At 31.0% G+C, this 19,595-nt stretch overlaps 2 protein-coding genes across 3 annotated transcripts; one reads left to right on the top strand and one right to left on the bottom strand.

The window, feature by feature from the left end:
- Nucleotides 1-1,197: 1,197 nt before the first annotated feature.
- Nucleotides 1,198-9,872, bottom strand: LOC140447671 (piRNA biogenesis protein EXD1-like). Of its 2 annotated transcripts, none has more exons than XM_072540463.1 (3): nt 9,732-9,872; nt 9,155-9,298; nt 1,198-3,409 (listed from the first exon to the last, which is right to left on the bottom strand). In XM_072540463.1, the coding sequence occupies exon 3, from the start codon at nt 3,400-3,402 to the stop codon at nt 2,386-2,388; it is 1,017 nt and encodes a 338-aa protein (XP_072396564.1). In that variant the 5' UTR covers nt 3,403-3,409; nt 9,155-9,298; nt 9,732-9,872; the 3' UTR covers nt 1,198-2,385. The 2 variants fall into 2 exon arrangements, with proteins under 2 accessions (XP_072396564.1, XP_072396565.1); XM_072540464.1 differs by lacking the exon at nt 9,732-9,872 and adding an exon at nt 9,389-9,706.
- A 15-nt stretch (nt 9,873-9,887) lies between these two features.
- Nucleotides 9,888-11,903, top strand: LOC140447672 (single-pass membrane and coiled-coil domain-containing protein 4 homolog). Its single transcript, XM_072540465.1, has 2 exons — nt 9,888-10,040; nt 11,631-11,903. Exon 2 carries the CDS (start codon nt 11,637-11,639, stop codon nt 11,817-11,819), a length of 183 nt encoding a protein of 60 aa, XP_072396566.1. The 5' UTR covers nt 9,888-10,040; nt 11,631-11,636; the 3' UTR covers nt 11,820-11,903.
- Nucleotides 11,904-19,595: the final 7,692 nt, after the last annotated feature.

The raw sequence follows: 19,595 nt of genomic DNA, 5'->3' as shown, positions 1-19,595 counted from the left end.
AGGAACCATCTTTTAAGAGGGGGGCAATATTACGATAAATATCATGGCCTAAAATAACCGTAAATATATTATGACTTATTCTGTTTTGTTGTAGAAATTTCGGCGAAGGATCTAGAGACCCAAATTATGGTGAATCATCCGAACGATGTGTCCAGGTAGACCGAAATAGAACCGGTCTGAGCTTCTGGGGAGATCGCCGCCGTTCTCGAATAACAGGATTTCCTATATAATAACGGAACTTTAATTGAAGAGGACAGTTGATTTTATAGACGCGCTCGCGATTTAAATGTTACGTTCGCCTATATAAATTATGTATGATTCGTCAAATAAATTGATATAAGTTATCGTGCTTTTTAATAAATTAAAATAAGAACCTTTAAATAAAGACATAGAAGTTAAATAAATTCTCATTTCACAACATTAGATATATCATATATATGATATATGATACCATAGTATTTGCGGACAACCTAGAGTACCTACAAGTCCTTATGAACCAAAATTACGTATTACAATCAACAATATGGACTAAATATAAACGTAAAGAAAATGACAGAAGGTCAACTCTAAGTCAACCAAACCCCAGTAGAAAGATTAACGCACAACAACTACCTCGGCACGATAATAAATGAAGAATGGGCCAATAACCAGGAGATAAGAGCGCGTATCGGAGAAGCTAGATCCACCTTCAACCGGATGGGGGCCTTTTTCAAGAGTCACAACCTCTCTCTTGGTGTAAAAGTAAGAAAAATGCGATGTTACGTCCACTCTGTTCTTTTTTTGGCGTTTTAAATATTAAGAATACTTAATCACTTGGACTGACCTAGTCACAAATGAGGAGGTTCTCTGAAGAATGAAGAAGAACAGAGAAGTACTGACCACCATCAAATCCCGAAAGGTACAATACTTCCGACACATTATGCGAAATGAATCCAGACCTGCCTTCCTGCCAGGAAAAATATTTGGACGACCAAGTGCAGCTTTTCCGCGCTGCTGCAGATTAGACAAAGATTGCCAGGATGATCGCCAACATTCGTCAGGGATAGGCACATTAAGAAGAGGTTCCCCTTCCATTGGAAGATTAATCACTCCCGCACAAGAATACATATTATTACCTAATCTGTTGTTTACAATTTTCTACTGTCTTTAAAATACAAATTTGAAGCAAATAAGATCGTCTACAACCTGTTTAAGCTATTTTGATTAGTTTTAAAAAATATATTTATTAAAAGGTATTTGTCAAAATTATAATAACAAAAAGACAAGTTTATTCAAATATCTAGAAGGAATAGCTGAATCTGTCTACCTTTAAAATTTGGGTGTAGATAGAAGATATGAAGTCATAACCGCAAACTGCAATTTTGGAGGCAAATTAGAGTGACATATTAGTGTCAAAAAGTCTTTAGTGCAGCATTTAAGTTTGTGTGCTCTAATAATTGACAGCAATGATGGCATGTCATCCCACCCTTATTTGTAATTGTGATGTCTTATAACGTATGCTTGAGGTTTAATATTAAAAATTTAGATTATTAAAACAACTTTTTTCGAATTTTCAAATGATATTCTGTATTATTTTGGATTAACACAGATAGTAAATATTAAACTGGATGAAACGTAACTACTGGTACGAAAAAAATGGATCTTAAAACATTCGATATCATGAACATTTGAAGAAGAGGTTCAAAGATCTACTAGATATGAATAGGAATGATCTGCAAATTATTGTAGGTCTCCTAACAGAACAATATCGCCTCAAGGGGAACATAAATAAAATTGGACTGACAGATAGTTAGGATTGCATTTTTTGTTAGGCTGAATATGAGACGGCGAACACTTTATATGCAACGGCTCAAGGTTGGGTAGAATAAGGCTCAATACATTTGAGCATCATCATACTACATACTAATAACATAATATCCTAATTTAAGAAGGTAATATTTAAAGGTATATAAGACAATTTTTCAATCAAAGGACTGTTTGTTTTCAATATTATGGAGAGTGATAAGGATCACCTCCTCATGTTAAAGCAAAATGAATGCCTACCTATCTTACGGATGGTTTGGGTTTTATATAACTGTTTTAAAAAATTTCCTATCAACATCTAATTGAGAATCTTGCTAAAGGACAAATCAGTAATAAGATAATTATTTATCAGTCTATTAGCATATCTGACAAAAACTTAATTCTCAGCTTCAGAAAATTTTAACACAAAAAAATGTATGTGAAGGAGTTGTATACATGATGTAAATGACCTTAATCATCTTAGATCTGAAAGGCTTTTAGTAAGATTTTCGCTTTCATGCGGAGCTACTTAAAATTAGAACAATAAAATTAATGTAATTATTTCCCAAATAAATTATATTGGATCATTCCATAAATAGGTATTCATGTTTTTCCTAAATTAGGTATAAGATCTTCTATTTCTTTGGGTGTACTTCTTGATCTCCAATTACTTGCAAACTGAAAGCCATCTAGGGAATAATAATAATTATGTACATTATTTATTGCCTCATACATTTCCGAAAGTAATTTCTTTTCCATGTGTTCTTTCAGAACTATTAAGTATGTTACTAACTGTGCAGCATATCCTTTTCTTCTATCGCTGAGAGGTCTTTGAGCCCATTTAGACTCTTTTGTTTCTAGTGCATTTTGTAAATAACTTGAGGGAAAATTAAAATAATCAGTCAGTAAATCTGACATATCACTCATACTAGTGGGGATGTTTCCAGTTTGCTTTTTTTTAATGAAGAGGTCAACTACCTGTGGATCGAAGACATTTTTCACAAATATTTTGTATTTTCTATATAAGATATCTAATAATGGCCCTGCTTCATGCATAACTTTTATAGTAAATTCTGTTTCAAGTAAATGCTGGAGCTCTTTATACTGAAAATTACTTCTTTGGTTTACGAAGTCAAAAAGATAGACTTTATCCCACATACTAACACTCAATAATTTTATAGAACCATCTCTACTTTTTTCTACTCCAAGAGGGACTATTCCAATTGTTTCAGCTCTAGACAATAATTCTATTGCTTGAAAATATCTTGCATCAGGCTGATCAATGTAAGTATAATCTCTTGTCATATCTTTAAGCCTATCATATTCTAAATCTGTTAATTTAATTTTGCTAAAATCTTCTACTTTGTCACTGCTTGAAGAGGCACTTTGTTTTTCTGTTATTCTTTCTTGTAATTGTTGAATTGTCTGTATTTCATTTCTGTAGAATGTGTAAATAGTTGAGAGAATATTTTTATTATTATGTTGCTTGACATTTACTAACTCTATCCTATTTTCTCCAACATCTGCCACATGTCCTTCAAATATGTCATCAGAATATAATTTCAAAATGATTCGATCACCTTCATGATACAGCTCTTTAAATGGTATCTCACTCTCCATATTACACCTAAAAATTAAATATTAATCTAAAAATAATTATTGAAGAAATATTTGTAATTACATATGTGGTTAATAACATAAAGGTTACAGCTTAAGGCTAGTTTTTCTCAGGATGAATGATAATTTGTTAGATTAAATTATTTTATTTGAAATGAGCTTGTTGACATTTTGTCCATCACTAAATATATGATCTTTTTAATGCTTAATAAAATATAAAAAAACCCATTGATTTATTTCATATATTTTAGTCAAATGGTATATAAATTTTATTGTAATATTTATTTTAGAAATATATGGGAATGAAAACTTCAGCTAGATGCTCAGCAAATACTCTCACGCTTTGTTCATTTGACTGCGCCAAGCACCCAGCTAAGATTGATCTTTCTTATTGCAACTGTAGATCTTTTGAATTTCTTCGTTGCTTTCCAGACAGATCGGTCATCTGATGATAAAGCTGTGATGTACTCTAGAAAAGTCTCATTTTGGGAGCCCTGTAGGGCTGTATGTAGTATGTGTGGCATTCTATTTAAATACCTTTTATCTAATATGTTTCTTAATATTTGCCATCTTTTCCTAGCACTTCTCTTCTCAATTACTGGTTCTTTTATGTGTAATGGGATGTTCTTTGTTTTGTTCTCGGCCTGTTTGATATCTGGAGTTGCTAGTCATGCAGCATTCTGCTTTAAGAGTGTGAGGTATTGGATGGCAGCTTCTATATCAACTGGTTCCTTTAGCCTTATGTTTAAGTTTAACCCATTATGACCTAGTGTTACTTTTATGTAACACTTGCAGATATACTTATTTGGCTTTACATGAAGTTTCAGTTTGGCTACAAGCACATAGATGGCTGTGTAAGGCGTCAAAACAAACATAAGGAAGCCTTCCGTGCAAAGCCAAACTGATATTATTTGTTTTAGTTAGTGAGTAACTGCAGTCTGAACTAAATATAATTTAGCAAGTATCATGGAGCATAACATTTGTTTCAAGTAAGTGCTACAAAAACCTTATTTTTAGAGTAAAATGCATATTTTTATGAGAAAATTGTTAAATAGTGCTTTTTTGTTGTTGCCTGTAAACATAGTTAGTTACTTTGTGTATGTTTGATAAAAACAGCTTTAAATTGTAGATTTACATATATGTAACGCTAGGCTCTCTGGAATATGTGACATTTTCAACCTTGAAAAAAGTATTAATACTCTTTATTTCTTTCTAGACAAAGGTTTAACTCTAAAAGAAGCAATAAAATTAGCATATATAGATGATGCGGATGAAATCTTCATTGAGCCTCTGGATGCCAGTGAATTAACGAATGACAATTCTGGAAATGAGGATGAGGGAGACACTTTGGACAATCTAACTGGCCGTCAACTTCTGTCTAGTGGAAATTAGATTTAAAAAATATATAGATGGTGATGATGACGAAGCTGATTCAGACGATAATTGCGAACAAAACACAGAAGGAGAGACTATAGAAAATGAGAATCTCGAAAAGCAAGAAGAGAGGATCGATATCCCAAAAAAATTAACGGAACATAAAATTATCGTATTGTGACTTAGTTCTGTCACATGCACAACCGTTTCCTGGGCAAAGTTATAAAAAAAGATATACAAGATCTTGTTGCTCTATTCGAAAAAATGTTAGATGACAATATTATCCAGATATTAGTAGCAGAAACAAGAAGGTATACCATTTTTAAAAACTGTTCAGATCCTCAAATTACGGCAGAAGAAATTCTATGTTTCATTGCCATTCTCATCGTGAGTGGATATGACTGCAAACCTAGCAAGTAATATTTTTGAGACAGCCAGCCTGACATATGAAATAAAGCAGTTTAAAATGCCATGAGACAGGAAAGATTCGCTCAGATAGAGGTTTATACACTATGCAAATGACTCCAAAGTAGATGTTAATGGCAAACTCTTTAAACTCAAGTATTTATAAAAGCAAAGCCAATCAGATTTGGATTCAAGATGTAGGCACTCAATTCCTACAATGGATATCTTCTAGATTTTGAATTTTATCAAGGTAAACAAAAATATACATACCACAGTTGAGGAAACCTTTGGAAAACCTACTACTCTGTTGATAAAAATGTTGGAGCAGAAACCATATAAAGAATATCCTTATCATTTCTACATGGATAAGCTTTTCACTAATATAAATTTATTTAACTTTTTGATATTAAAAGAATATAATATTACGGACACCTTTAGGGATGACAGAATTCCTAAAACTTGTCCACTACTGAGAAAAAAAGAATTGAAAAATTTGGACCATGGTAGTTTTGCTTCATGTATCGACAGCAATCATGGTATTTTCTTCATAGAGTAGGTAGACAATAACATTGTGACTGCTGCATCTACAGCTTATGGTGCTGCGCCTGTGGGAACTGTGCACAGATATAGCACAAAAGAAAAAAAAATATATGTATATGCAAATTCCAATATCGTAAATTATTGCCAAATATAACAATAATATGGGAGGGACCGATCTGATGGACCAAAACCTATCTACACATAGAATTGGAATCCGTTCAAGAAAGTGGTGGTGGTGTATCTTCACCTAGCTCATTGATGCAAGTATTAGTAACAGCTGGATACTCTACAAGCACTACTATGCCAAGATTTTCCAATTAGAGAAGATGTATTGCTCAGTTATATCTTAAAAAATATAAAAATGTTCCAAAGCATGGTGGAAGACCCAGTTCTTCAAAATTTAGTATCTTGCTTAATAGAATATCAGACAATCTAAGGTATAATGGAAACAACCACCTTTTAATATCTGTACCTAATAACAAAAGATGTCACTGTGCAGGTGTAGCAGTGTTACTCAAATAATATGTAGCAAATGTGATGTTGGCATGTGTATTGATTGCAATTATACTTTTCATATGAAGACATTCAAGTTGTATTATAAATTTCATTGTGTTTTTTAAGAATTTATTTTATTTTAGTTATGACCTAGAATTATATAATGACCTAGCATTTATGTAACACATGTTTTTTGTCAAATAATAGGTTTTTGGATTAAAAAATTGTTAATTTGTCTATTATTATATATTTTTAATAAAAATATATTATTACAAAAAAATTAAATTACAAAAAATAATAACTTGGATCATAATGTAAGGTGGTGTGTAATTCATTTTTCCAGTTTGTATCTTTTGTGCATAGTTCAGAAATTGGGTTCTTGAAGATGGGTGCAGAGCTGAGTGTAATTATAATTGGACTGTGGTCAGAAGATAAGTCAAAATTAAATTTTACGTCACAATTAATTTTACACTGGAATTTATAAATAATTTAAACATTATAAAGATTAAGACAGAAACTTTATGGCCAATTTTAAAATGTTGAGGGGCAATAAATAGTACTTAGTTAATAATAGTAGTTAAGTATAGAAGTTATTTACAAGCACATAGTTATCATTTACAATCACCTCACCTGCAACGAGTCAGTATTTAAACAAATAAACATACCATGTTGGTACAGAAAATAGATGATATGGAATTAGTTTATTTTTTATTTTAAAGTTTAATATTTTGTGAAATAAAAGTCATACGAAATGAGGCTGCTGGGAAATGAGGTCATACACAGAGTTTTGCCACAATCAGAGAGTGTTTTGTGTAGACGTGCTCAAAATGACTTCCAAAGAAAGTGCAAATTTGTGTCATACGGAAAGTAAATTAATTTTTTAATGTTATTAGTTATTGTATGGATGGATAAACCATAATTATAGTTAATTGGGTCTTCAGCAAATAATTGTATAAAATAATATTCATGACTTGTCTATAAACAAACAGATAGGATCACTTTGAAAAGTAATATCTCCGAAGACACATTGCCAGTTAAACAACAATTTAGTTAGTATCCTGGGGTATACATTGGCAGGTATTGACGAAAATAGAATAAGTATCTTTTTGGATACATTACCCGGTATACGGACAAATACTAATTGTATCTTATTAGATACTTTGCCCATTAGAGGATTAACAGAAAAGTGATAAAAACATTTGGTATATTATGCTTGTAATGATTTAGATGTGGTGTATCTGGAATAGTATAGTATTTTTTAGTTCTCTGCCAAACAATAAAAACTTGAATGTTGCATGGTTTATTTTGATAATTTTTTCTGCTCCCCTAGTTTAGTACACTACTTAAGACACGAAAAAGGAATTCTATCTCTTGGAACATTGAGAACAGATTGTCTACAAGGTTGTGGTTTTCAAACAGATGCGGAATTAAAAAAAAGGAAGGAGATCTTTTCAGCAGAAAGTGGATAACGAAAAAAGAACTTGCATTATAAAGTGGTTTGATAACAAAGCCGTTCATGTATGCAGTTCGTATGTAAGTGCTTATCCTATGTCTTCTATTAAAAGATTCTCTAAAGAAGCTAAAAATAAAATTGAAATACCCCGTCCATTAATTATCAAGCATTATAATGCACATATGAGTGGCGTAGATTTGGCAGATATGCTAGTTGCGCTTTATCGAATACCTTTTAAAAGCCACAGGTGGTACCTTTCAATTTTTTCCCAAATATTGGATATATGTGTCAATAACGCTTGGCTTTTATATCGCAGAGATAATAATTTACTGGAGGACGAAGAAAATGGTATGGGTCTAAATGATTTTAGAATATAATTTGTCGATTCCCTTCTATTGAAAAATAGAAAAAGGAGATCTGACGGAATTAATACACCAAAAAAGAAGATTCATACTCACGTCCAGAATATACCTGGAGAAGATGTTAGAAAAGATCTTTTTGGACACTTTCCAACTTTTACAACCAAAGGACGATGTCGAAACTGTGGCAAAGTACAAACAACTATGAGTTGTTCAAAATGTAGAGCGAGGTTATGTTTAGTGGAATCCCGTAATTGTTTTTATGATTTTCATAACTAAATTTTTTAATTTTTTAACAACTTATAATTATTACTTTTTACTTTTATTTTTTGAGTGTTCCAAGTTTTATTTGAAGTTAGGAATTTAAGCTGTAAAAATAAATTTTGATCATCTTTGTAGTTTATTTATAATTTTTAAATGTAAATGATTGATATTAATTGATCCAATATTATGTTTATGGTTTAAACCCCTACTTTATGGTATCTGTTCATAATAATTGAAGTAAAACACAGTACCACCAAATGTAATGAAAACATTAAACAAATCTACAATTGTTTTGCTAAAAGTCTTGAAAATGCTAAATACCTTTAGCGAAACAATTGTAGATTTGTTTAATGTTTTTATTATATTTTGTGAAAATTTAATAGTTTTCATTTAATTCAATGACCCAATATTAATTAATATATTGGTCCAAACGATAAATATATATCTTTGCAATGTATCTTTCTAGATACGGAGGTGTTTTTCTAATAACCTGGCAATGTATCTATTGGTCATCAGTACTTGTTTTATAGTATTCCTGGCAATGTGTCTTGCGAGATACATTGTAATGTACGGTACGCCTAGTAGTGTATCTTATGAGATACAATGTCAAAAAAATTAAAAAAGAAACAAAAATGTAATTAACTCTGAAAATGGAGCCCTCTAAAGATAATATTCAGTAAGCAATAACATTTTTCTTACAGCGATTATGTGCGCGCCAAGTTAAGGGTTAACAAACTTTCCATAGTTTAAAAGTAGTAAAATTAGACCATAATTTAGAGCAGATATGAAAATACAACCTATTAAGCAGAACTATATTTCAATTATAAATTTAACTAAATATTGTTACTAACCACTTGTTGCTTACCTGTGAAAATGATAATGTTCTTGTTTGTAATGGTTTTTTAATTTTATTTACAATTGATATTTTGTATTGATCAATTACTCCCTCTTTATGTTTTCTATTCAAAGCCAACTTTTTGGAATCAATTACCTCTGAATTTCCACTGAACTAAAAGGAGCAAAAAAGTAGTATGTATATGGAATATTTCTTATAAAAATAAAAGTTAATGTTGTACACTGAAACACATTTATACTATACCACAATTTAATGCTAAAAGAATTCTTTAACAATATACTGTGACTTATGTGACTATACCATGTCTGAGGTCTGATACTAATAAAAGAAACCAAAACCCAAAACAAAATTTCTTCTTTTTTGACAAACAATTTTCTAGGTACACACATGGTACAATGAACACACGTGTTCATTGTACAAAAATAATAAAAACTGATTTGTGTATATTTTTAAAAGTTTAATCACAGAGTACTAATCACAACAAGTTGTGATTAGTATTCTGTGGTTTAATCATTTTTTAAGTTCATTATTTGTTCCAATCAACCTCTCTTCTATAATAATATAATGTAAAGATCAAACAACATACCAAATCAATCCTGAAGTATGTCTTCAATGTCTGCAATGCCACTCTCATTAGTCATTTCTTTCCTAAATGTAGAAATCGAAATACATTACTTACTGGCGATGTTATTTTTGAATTATAAACATAAACTATAAACAAAACATATTCATAACCTCAATCCTCAATAAATTTAAAAACACAACACCCACCGGCCACCTGTCAACTTGGTTGCAACAACAAGAAAGTGAAGACGTCAGCAAATAGGAAATTCGAACATTTTGAGATAATTTGGATTGCAGATCACTTTTATCTTTTCTTTTCGTAGAACAACAGGTAAGTATTGCACGTTATTTATTTTTATCGTAGAATAAAGAAATTAATAATCATTCTTTAATACAAAATTTAAAAACATTGTAATTTATTGGTAAATTAAAGTTCTACATATGTCACGATATTTTACAACTTTTAAGATATTATTATAATTATTATTGTTATATTAAATTAAGCATGTTTTTGTTATTAAAAGTAATATTTTGTATTTGCAAGTGATATATATTTTTAAGCTGTGAAGCTTAATATATTTTCGATATATTTGTATATGTGTACAATAAGGTATGAATTTCTGTAAAGGTTGTTGAGCTTTTACCCCATTAGGTAATTATTATATTAAAACGTGTCTGGTGTTAAAAGTGTAGTCTGGATTGCTATCTACATACTAATTGGAAGATAAATTAAATTTAATGTCAAAATCAAAATTTGACAATTTTTTTAAAATTCATTTTTGAAATATATTACATTCAAATCATTACCACTTCATTACTTGTATTTCTGAAATTTGCGATAGTGTATGACTAATAAATTTTAAATTCATCTACCGGTACCTTCCAGAGGTACCTACTTTACCAGAATAGCACTATACACAGAATTTAATAATTGCATTTAAATAAATAACAAAAGCAATAAAAAGTAGTTTTTAATAAATAAATGGATGGAATGTTTCACTTACCACATATCTTGACATACAACATGCCAATTTTTATAGAATTTGGGTAAATTTAGAAAATTTTAATTTGTCTTAATGAAAAAGGAGCCTGGAGAGCAAAAATAAAAATATATAAAATGATTATGAAATAAATAAAAATTACGAACATTATAAATGATACACTAGGGGTAGCTAGAAAAAATTAGCACTAGATAGGAAATGTATGTTAATTAGGGTGTAAAAAAACTAAAAATAAATAAAAACATGATAAACTAACATTTATTAATAATACTAAGTTTTACAAACAAGTCTGGTATCAGTAAAGAATCAGTTCTATGTTGGAATTAGACCTTTCTTTAGTCATTTCTAAATAGAATTTCTCATCCATCTTCAATATTGCAATTCACTAATATAATTGATTTTTCACATTATAATCACAATTATATATGTACATATACATATATACACAAGTATATAGTATGTCTACTTAACGTGGAACCATATGGAAAACTTTTTTATTATTAATTTTATGAAAAAAAGTTATTCTTCATAAAAAGCTCTACATGGTCTAAAACCTAAGATGCAACTATCATTTATAAGGTTTTATCAATCTTTTATGAGGCATGTCAAAAAATATGAATTTCATTCAAGAGCAAAGTTCCTTTATATTTAACAATATCAAAAATTTGTATTATGAAACGTTGTTTGGAAATAAAAACTATGTTTTAATCCACAATTACATCCTTCTAATTGAAAAAAATGCAAATTTTTCTGAAATTACAGATACCGAACATAATTTTTATTTATTACAATATGATAACTCTTATGTTTTAGTAATTAAATAATTTAATGTAAAATTTTAATGATAATTTAACGTAAAATTTTATTCCTACATTGTATTGTTTTTTTTTTTTAATTTTTAACCCAAAACAAATTTTCAGTGCAACATGCGTAACAAAGCTGGAAAAGTGAAAGAATCCTCCAAGGAGAAGAAACAGAGGAAAAAGGATTTTCAAGAAACCCAAAAACAAGTAAAAACCATTGTATTACCAGGACTGATAGTTATCGCTATATTCATTATAATTTATGTTTATATGAAAACAAGACCAAAAAATGGTTACATTGATTGATACAGAAAATCAATAAAATATGTAAATATTACGTTAATTTTTAAATATATTAAAGTTTATAATATAAATGAAATTTGTATAATTTCTATAATACATACATATTTTTTTACCTTAATACCATATAATTGTTTTACATTTTCCTTTAATCCTAAATGTTAGTTTTGTGAGTTGAATGATGTTGACTTTTGAGTTTGCCTTACATAATTCTTTTGCTAGGCTTGTTTCTCATTCTACATACTATGAACACATCAAATTATTGTTTGATACATTCGTCATTACCCAATATAAAATATGATAATATCATCATCATTCTGGCTTTAAAACCCTGCGTGGGTCCTAGCCTCCTCAAGAATTTCTCCAGTCATCCCTATCCATCACCTTTCCTTTCTATGCCAAGCATGTATTCCCATATTTCTCATGTCTTCATCGATGTTATCAAGGAACCTTGTTCTGGGTCTTCCTCTTCTTCTCTGACCAATGGGTCTATTAAGGAGCGTTTTTCTAGCTGGGTCTTTTTGTTCCATCTGCATTACATGCCCTATGCACCTCAGATGTCAATATGTTTTACGATATCAGGTTCCTGGTATATTCCATAAAATCCGAAGTTGTATCGTCTTCTCCACACTCCATTGTCATTCACTGCTTCATCATAAATTCGCCTTAGTACTTTTCTTTCGAAACATCCTATGTTTCATTATTTTTTGTCCAGGTCTCTGAACCATATGTTAGGACTGGGCGTATTATTGTTTTGTAGAGTTTTATTTTTGTATTTCTCGATATAATTTGTGAATTCAAGGAGGAGATTGAGCCCAAAATAGCATCTGTTGGCCGTGCAAATTCCGCGGGAGTATTATTTTCAGTGTTAAGGAGCGCTCCTAGTACAAATTCGTTAACTGCTTCGATGACGTCGTTTTCTATAACTAATAGTAGTAGGATTTGTGGTTGCGTACTTATTTTCATACTTTTTCAGATTTCATACTTCGTTTTGTTGGTGTTTATAATTAAACCCATTTTTGTAGCTGATTCAGAGTACAGCGTTTTCCGTTCTCCCAACAATATTGATATCATCAGATAGGCCAGGATTTGCACTGATTTATTATATATCGAACCAATGGTTGTGATTTGTGACATACATATTACTTTTTCCAGAGCCAGATTGAACAGTATACAGGAGAGAGAGCCTCTCCTAATGGGCGCAGCCCATTATTTGTTTTAAAAGGTTCAAACAGTTCTCCCTGAATTCCTACTCTACATTTAACTTTTCCAAGAGTTAGTTTTGTTAAATTTACCAACTGATTTGGTATTCCTAGCTCTTTCATTACTTTAAACATTTCTCTTCTATTTACAGAGTCGTAGGCTGCTTTATAGTCTATAAATATGTGATGAATATCAATGCCATATTCCAGTGTTTTTTCCAAAATTTGTTTTAGGGTTGCAATCTGATAAATTGTAGATTTACCACCTCTGAAACCAGCTTGGTATATTGCCTACTATCCGTTCTGCATATGTTGCCATACGGAGACATAGTGCTGTGGAAAATATTTTATATGCTGCATTTAGAAGCGTAATTCCTCTGTGGTTAGAGCATTCAAAGATATCTCCGTTTTGTGTATAGTGCAAAGTATTCCAATCATTGGGGAGGGATTTCTGTGTCCATATTTCTTTTTTAAGCTGCTGTAATGCCATAATGGTATCATGGCTACCTTCCTTATATATTCAGCTGGGAGATTATCTATTCCGGTTTTTTTATAATTTCCGGTTATAGTTTTTGATCTAATATGTGGATGCTTATACGAACGGCGCTCAGGGTTTATTTGGAGAAGCTGGGTCGTGGATAAGTAAATGTGAAACAATGGGATTGGATTGGGGCAACTACAAAAAAATTAAACAAAGGGGTACTTACATGAACCTCCTGGAACAAACAGACAAACAAAACACAAGAATTCCCTCTAGCTATTTGAAATAGCTTAAATATTATATATATTAAATAATTATAAAATATAATAATCTATTAAATTCCCTTACCGGGAGACAACATTCTTTATTTATTTATTTATTTTTTGTTTGTTGCATTGATATTAAGTCGTATTTTTCTTTTATTATTTATTTATTTTATTCTTAGTTTAGTGTTTTATAGTCTTCTTAGTCATAATTTTAGTTTAGTTTCTTTATTAATTATTTTTAATTTGGTATAATATCAACACTAAATTTGATATACACTGTCCACGATTTCTTCGTAAGAGCCACCTGCGATCCCAAAGGCGTCTGATCTTTTTCTTCTTACTGCTGTACGCAGTTGTTGCCCGCGTATTATTATTAAAAGTCGGGAAGCCAATGCAATCAAAGATTTATTTTCTATTATAATACTTTTAAAATCTAATAGTTGATACCTATACTGTGTCCAATATCTCTACGACCATAAACAAAAAGAAAAATCAATAAAACGTCACTCATTGTCACTTATATCATGTCATAACTTATCATGCAGTGTAAACACGATTTTTTAAAACATCATAGAAACGAGGAATCATAACAAATCTCATATGATAAAATCATGTAGTATAAAGTCTACTTTAGTTAAGATTTATTTAAGATTGGTTTGTGCATATCACCTTAAGTCATTTTGTTTATTAATTCTTCAAATTTTTTGTTCTAGAAAAATGTCTAGTTTCAAAAAAATTGTTTATAGTCAAGGTAGATAAATCATATACGTATGCCAGTTTATGAAGAGAGAGAAAGAACAGGAAGCCTTAAACATCCCACTGAGCAATTTACAGAAAAGAGTAGCCCAAGCATGTGATGTTAGTCTCAATACAGTAAAACGTATTATCGGCGAAGCTAATAAAAAATCCCCCAGTGAACGCTTTAATTCACCTCGAAAGGGTATCAAAAAAGCTTCAACCTCCAAAGGATCCGTTGATGAGTCTGAGAAGAAAATAATTCAAGGAATTATTTAGTCGTATACTGCTATATAGACAAAAGAAGGCCTACAATAAAGACAATTTTTGAAACAATAAAAAATGAAGAAGGGGTAGAATTTACTGACAAAATAGACTCTTAGAAAATTAGTTAAAATAATGGGATTTAGATTTAGAAAAATTTAAAATAACAGGAAAGTTTTGATGGAGACATACCATATTAAAGCAAAAAGAACGAAAGTTAAAAATTTATGCTTCGAAAAAATGTGTATTGGTGCTAGATAGACAATGCTTCTTATCATAACGCACTCTTAGAACCCATTCCAAATTTTGTATGGAAAAAGATGCAATGCTGAAGTGGCTTGCTAAAAGATCTATTTTTATCCGGCGAAATCAACTAAAGCGGAACTATACGCAATTATAAAAATGCACAAGCCAGTTTTTAAAACATACATATTAGACCAAATTCCTGTAGAATATGACATTGTAACGTTGCATCTACCACCCCATCATCCGAAGCTAAACCCGATAGAAGAAATATGGGCAATAGAGAAGAATGCAGTAGCTGCTTGCAACATAATATTTAAATTAGATGATGTGTGGAAATTAGCTGAAAAAAAAAACAAAAATTGAAAATGAGTATATGGAAAGAGAACATGTTATGGATAAAGTGGCGGATGTAATAATAAACTTAAATTTTACTTAAATAAACAGTGAAAGTGAGTTTGCAGATGATGAAGACGTAGGTTGGAAGCCACACGTTTAATAGTAAGTAGTATTTTTAAATTTCGTCGTCGTGGATGTGAAGAGAGCTAACCCACATTTTCTTAAAAATGAGCTAACTGCAGCATCGCAATCAGAAAGAACGATTTCATATTGTAGTGAAGAGATCTAAGTGAATATGTTGTTTCAAATGGTTTATATTCTAAAGTGTGAAAAGACGCTAAGTGAATTCACAATCCTTATTTTTTGCAGTGAAGTGATCTATACCACTTACCACCATCAGGTACTGAACATATTGTCAGTGGTGAACACTGAACAGACCTATCAGACGCTTGAGCTTAGTGTGCAAATAGACAGATAAGTTATTATGACACAGTCGATTAGTCACCTTATCATTAGCTGGAGTTTACTGTTAAAGCAAAATCTCACGGTACATCATCTCGATTGTAACAAGTCTAGTATTAAATTTACAATTGATGGATTCGACCGTTACTTGATGGAAATTCGTTTTATGTAACAATAAAACACTGAAAACTTTGTTTTCAAAGCCTTCACAAAATTTATTATAAAAACTTATCACTACAGCTGTTTTGGCAGTCCCAAGTGATCTAGATCCTTCAAGATGAAGGAGGAAGATGGAGCTTTATCAGTAGTAGAATAACGCAAAAAATACCTAATCGGCGATTTAAAACAAATAATGAAGATGCCGCCTTTTGACGCAAATACACTATGGTGTACAATTTAAGGTTGGACGACGAGAACATCCAAGTATGTAAAAAATTTTTTCTGGGTACATTTGATATATCTGGAAAAAAGTTGAAACGGCTTTCAAAAAGTCAAAGTCGTCAGGTATCATAGAGGAGGACAAGAGAAGTCGAAAAGTTCCTCCTAATAAAATCCCAGATAATCAAAAGGAGGTAGTACGTAATCACATTAAATCACTACCGGTGATTGATTCTCACTATTGTCGAAGTTCAACCAAGAGGAAATACTTACCTTCTGGTTTGTCTGAAAATCGACTTTACCAGGATTATTTAAAATACTGCGAAGAGCATCAGGAAGATTCAGTGTCGTTTTATTATTATAAACATATATTCAGCACCGAATTTAACTATGGTTTCCATAAACCAAAAAAAGACTAATGTAGCTTTTGCACGCAATTCACAAATAAAACCGAAGACGAAAAAGAAAAACACCAAGATGAATACAATCTACATCAACTTCGAAAGAAGGAGGCTAGCGAGCATAAGAAAATTGACAAAGATCGTGCTAAAATTGATAATACTTTCAGCACCTTTACTATGGATATGCAAAAGCTTTTACTGACTCCCCAATTAGAAGTGGGACAATTATAAACGGAAAGTAAAAACCTACAATTTTACGGTGTATAATCTCAAAACTGCTATTGCTATTAACTAGATGTGGCATGAATTGAATGGTACAAAAGGATCATCAGAAGTAGCTACATGCTTATGGAACATGCTTTCTGAGCTACTATCTGAAGTGAGTGAAGTAACATTTTATTCTGATACTGCAACAGGTCAAAATAGAAATTCCATTTTATCTGCAATGTTTATAAAAGCTTTATCTTCTTTTGATAATTTACAAATTATTAATCAAAAGTTCATGGAATCCGGACATTCCGAAATAGAATGCGACAGCGTTCATTCTGCGATTGAAAGTAGGGGACGAAAAATAAATACATATGTATGTGCCTGACGGGCGGTACACAGGGGCAAGAATAGCCAAAGTAAATCACCCTCTATACGTTGTTAAGGAAATAGATTACAGCCATTTTTTAGATTTTAAAACTACAGCGAAAAATTAATTATTAACAAAACGGAGACATTCGGTGGCGATGTTATGAAGTTGCTAAATATCAAATGGCTGGAATATAGAAAAGAACACCTTAATAATATATAATATAATAATATATATAATATAATAATATATAATAATCTTCTATAAAACACAACTTAGTCAGGTAGACTTCAAACAATTGTGCATTCGTAGAAACACTCGAGTTGACAACAATGTTTTCAATGAGGTTCCGAAACTGTATCCTTGTGCTTTAGGAACAGAGCCTAAGAAACTAAAAGATCTACAAGATCGTTGCAGGTCAGGTACTATCCCAGCCACCTATCATGATTACTACCTGCGACTTTTAAAACCAATAGAGAGAATCGCTGTAGACGATTCGGAATCCGAGTAGCGATAAAATAATTAGATTTCTGTATATTTAATATTAAATAATATTCAATGTTAAAGACTAAAAACTAAATTGAATTTCCCATACTTTCGTGTTATTTTTGTATCCAAAATTAAACATTTTAAGCATAATAAATATCACCTTGTATTATTTAATTTCGTAGACTTAGATCTTTTCACACAACAAAAAACAGTACGACTCGTGAAAAGTTATCTAGTGGTGAATGAAGCTAAGTGAACGAAACCCTTCTACCCTCATATAAATCAATGTTTTACTAGATTTTCGTTCAGTACAAAGTAGGTAACACTTTGTTTGATAAATCCTAAAATAATTTTAGGAATAGTTTAATGAACAGAAAAGTTATAAGCTAAAATGTATTTTTTCGTGGACATGGTAATCTAAAATGCTCATTATCTCGAAACTGACTTGTTGGTTAGCTCTCTTCACATCCACGGCGACGATTTGTAGAACCAAAATAAATTATTATTCTAGTTGATATAAGTGTTAGTATAACTTATCAAATTTTAAAAAATTCTCTTTTTAATTTTTTTTAGTTTTATCTACAAGCCCCCTAGAGCTAATTTTTATCCACTATAATAGCGATAAGCGAAATTATTCATATTTGAATTTTTCGATTCCTTTGCATTTACTCACCATGATGTTTCGAAACACTACCCAATTCTGTAACTTCATAATATATTTCGGTGTCGCTATGCAAAAATACATTGCAATAAAACAATATTCCGAGCCGATTGGTATTATGTAAGGCACATGACAACAATGTGATGCTTGCAAGTATTGCGAGGATTGTTGGATAACGATAGGGATTTGGGCTTGCTAAGCATAAATTTATTGTTTTTTGGGTACCTAGGTGTATGTTACGTATGTTTAGTCTGGTATTATTTAATTAGGTTTTTTCTCAGTAGTATAAATTTTCATTACCATTTTTTAAATGAATATCATAACGAAAATAGATACGTGGTATTCTATTGAATACTTTGAAATAAAAATGACATTTAATTATTACATTATAGACGGAGATTAAGACTGCAATGTAGAAATTTGAGGTAGTTAGATATTATTTCAATTTATCAGAAGAAACATTTTTCGTTTAGCAAAGCAATTATTTAAAATTGAATTGAAGAACTGAAAGCATTTGACATAGTAACTTGTGGTCGTATATTATAACTAATCAATAAAACTCGAGTATCTTACCAGAAATAAGTTTCTACACACACAGCTAGATTTACTTTACTATACTAATAAAATATTAAAGACAAACTCAGTGGCGGCCGGTCAGGGTCGGCAGTGCCGACCCACACCTTTATAGATATTATAGATTTTTTTAATATTTAATTTAATCAGTTGATGTCATTTGTTTTTGTGAAATAAAAAAATATCTGTGAGATAATAAAGACTAAATTTTATTCATGGTTTTTAAAAGAATTCGACCAGACTAAATTTTATTCATGGTTTTTAAAAGAATTCGTCCAATCTGAGCGTTAAGTGATCCCTGCGTAGACACTTTTCGAATTGATGATCCGATATCGGAGACATCCATCCGCCTGTGGATTCTTAAAAAGGCACGTTTTGCGTTTTCGGCGAGCCGATCCCAACCTTGACGATTTACTTGTAAAAATCAACGAAATATTAGTTGATTAGCAACCAAATATACATTTTTTTCCATATGAACTTAATTACCAAGTACGGCAAAATTAAACTTGCCGATGCTTCATTTAGATTGGTGATTGGTCGCGAACTGTACATTGCGAGCGCGGGATGAAATGTTATTTCATATAAGAACGTAAGTAGTAAAGTGAAGTGATATTCAGTGCACGAACTAGCCTTTATGTGATTTATTTTTATTTTCTAAAGTAATACTGTGATACGTTACGTCTGCCGTAAATAGTTAAAGGTTAAGACATA

The sequence above is a fragment of the Diabrotica undecimpunctata genome, chromosome 8, assembly GCF_040954645.1.
Source record: "Diabrotica undecimpunctata isolate CICGRU chromosome 8, icDiaUnde3, whole genome shotgun sequence".
Lineage (NCBI taxonomy): Eukaryota > Metazoa > Arthropoda > Insecta > Coleoptera > Chrysomelidae > Diabrotica > Diabrotica undecimpunctata.
The sequence above is the reverse complement of the archived record's forward strand: the minus strand, read 5'-3'. Positions and strand labels throughout refer to the sequence as shown.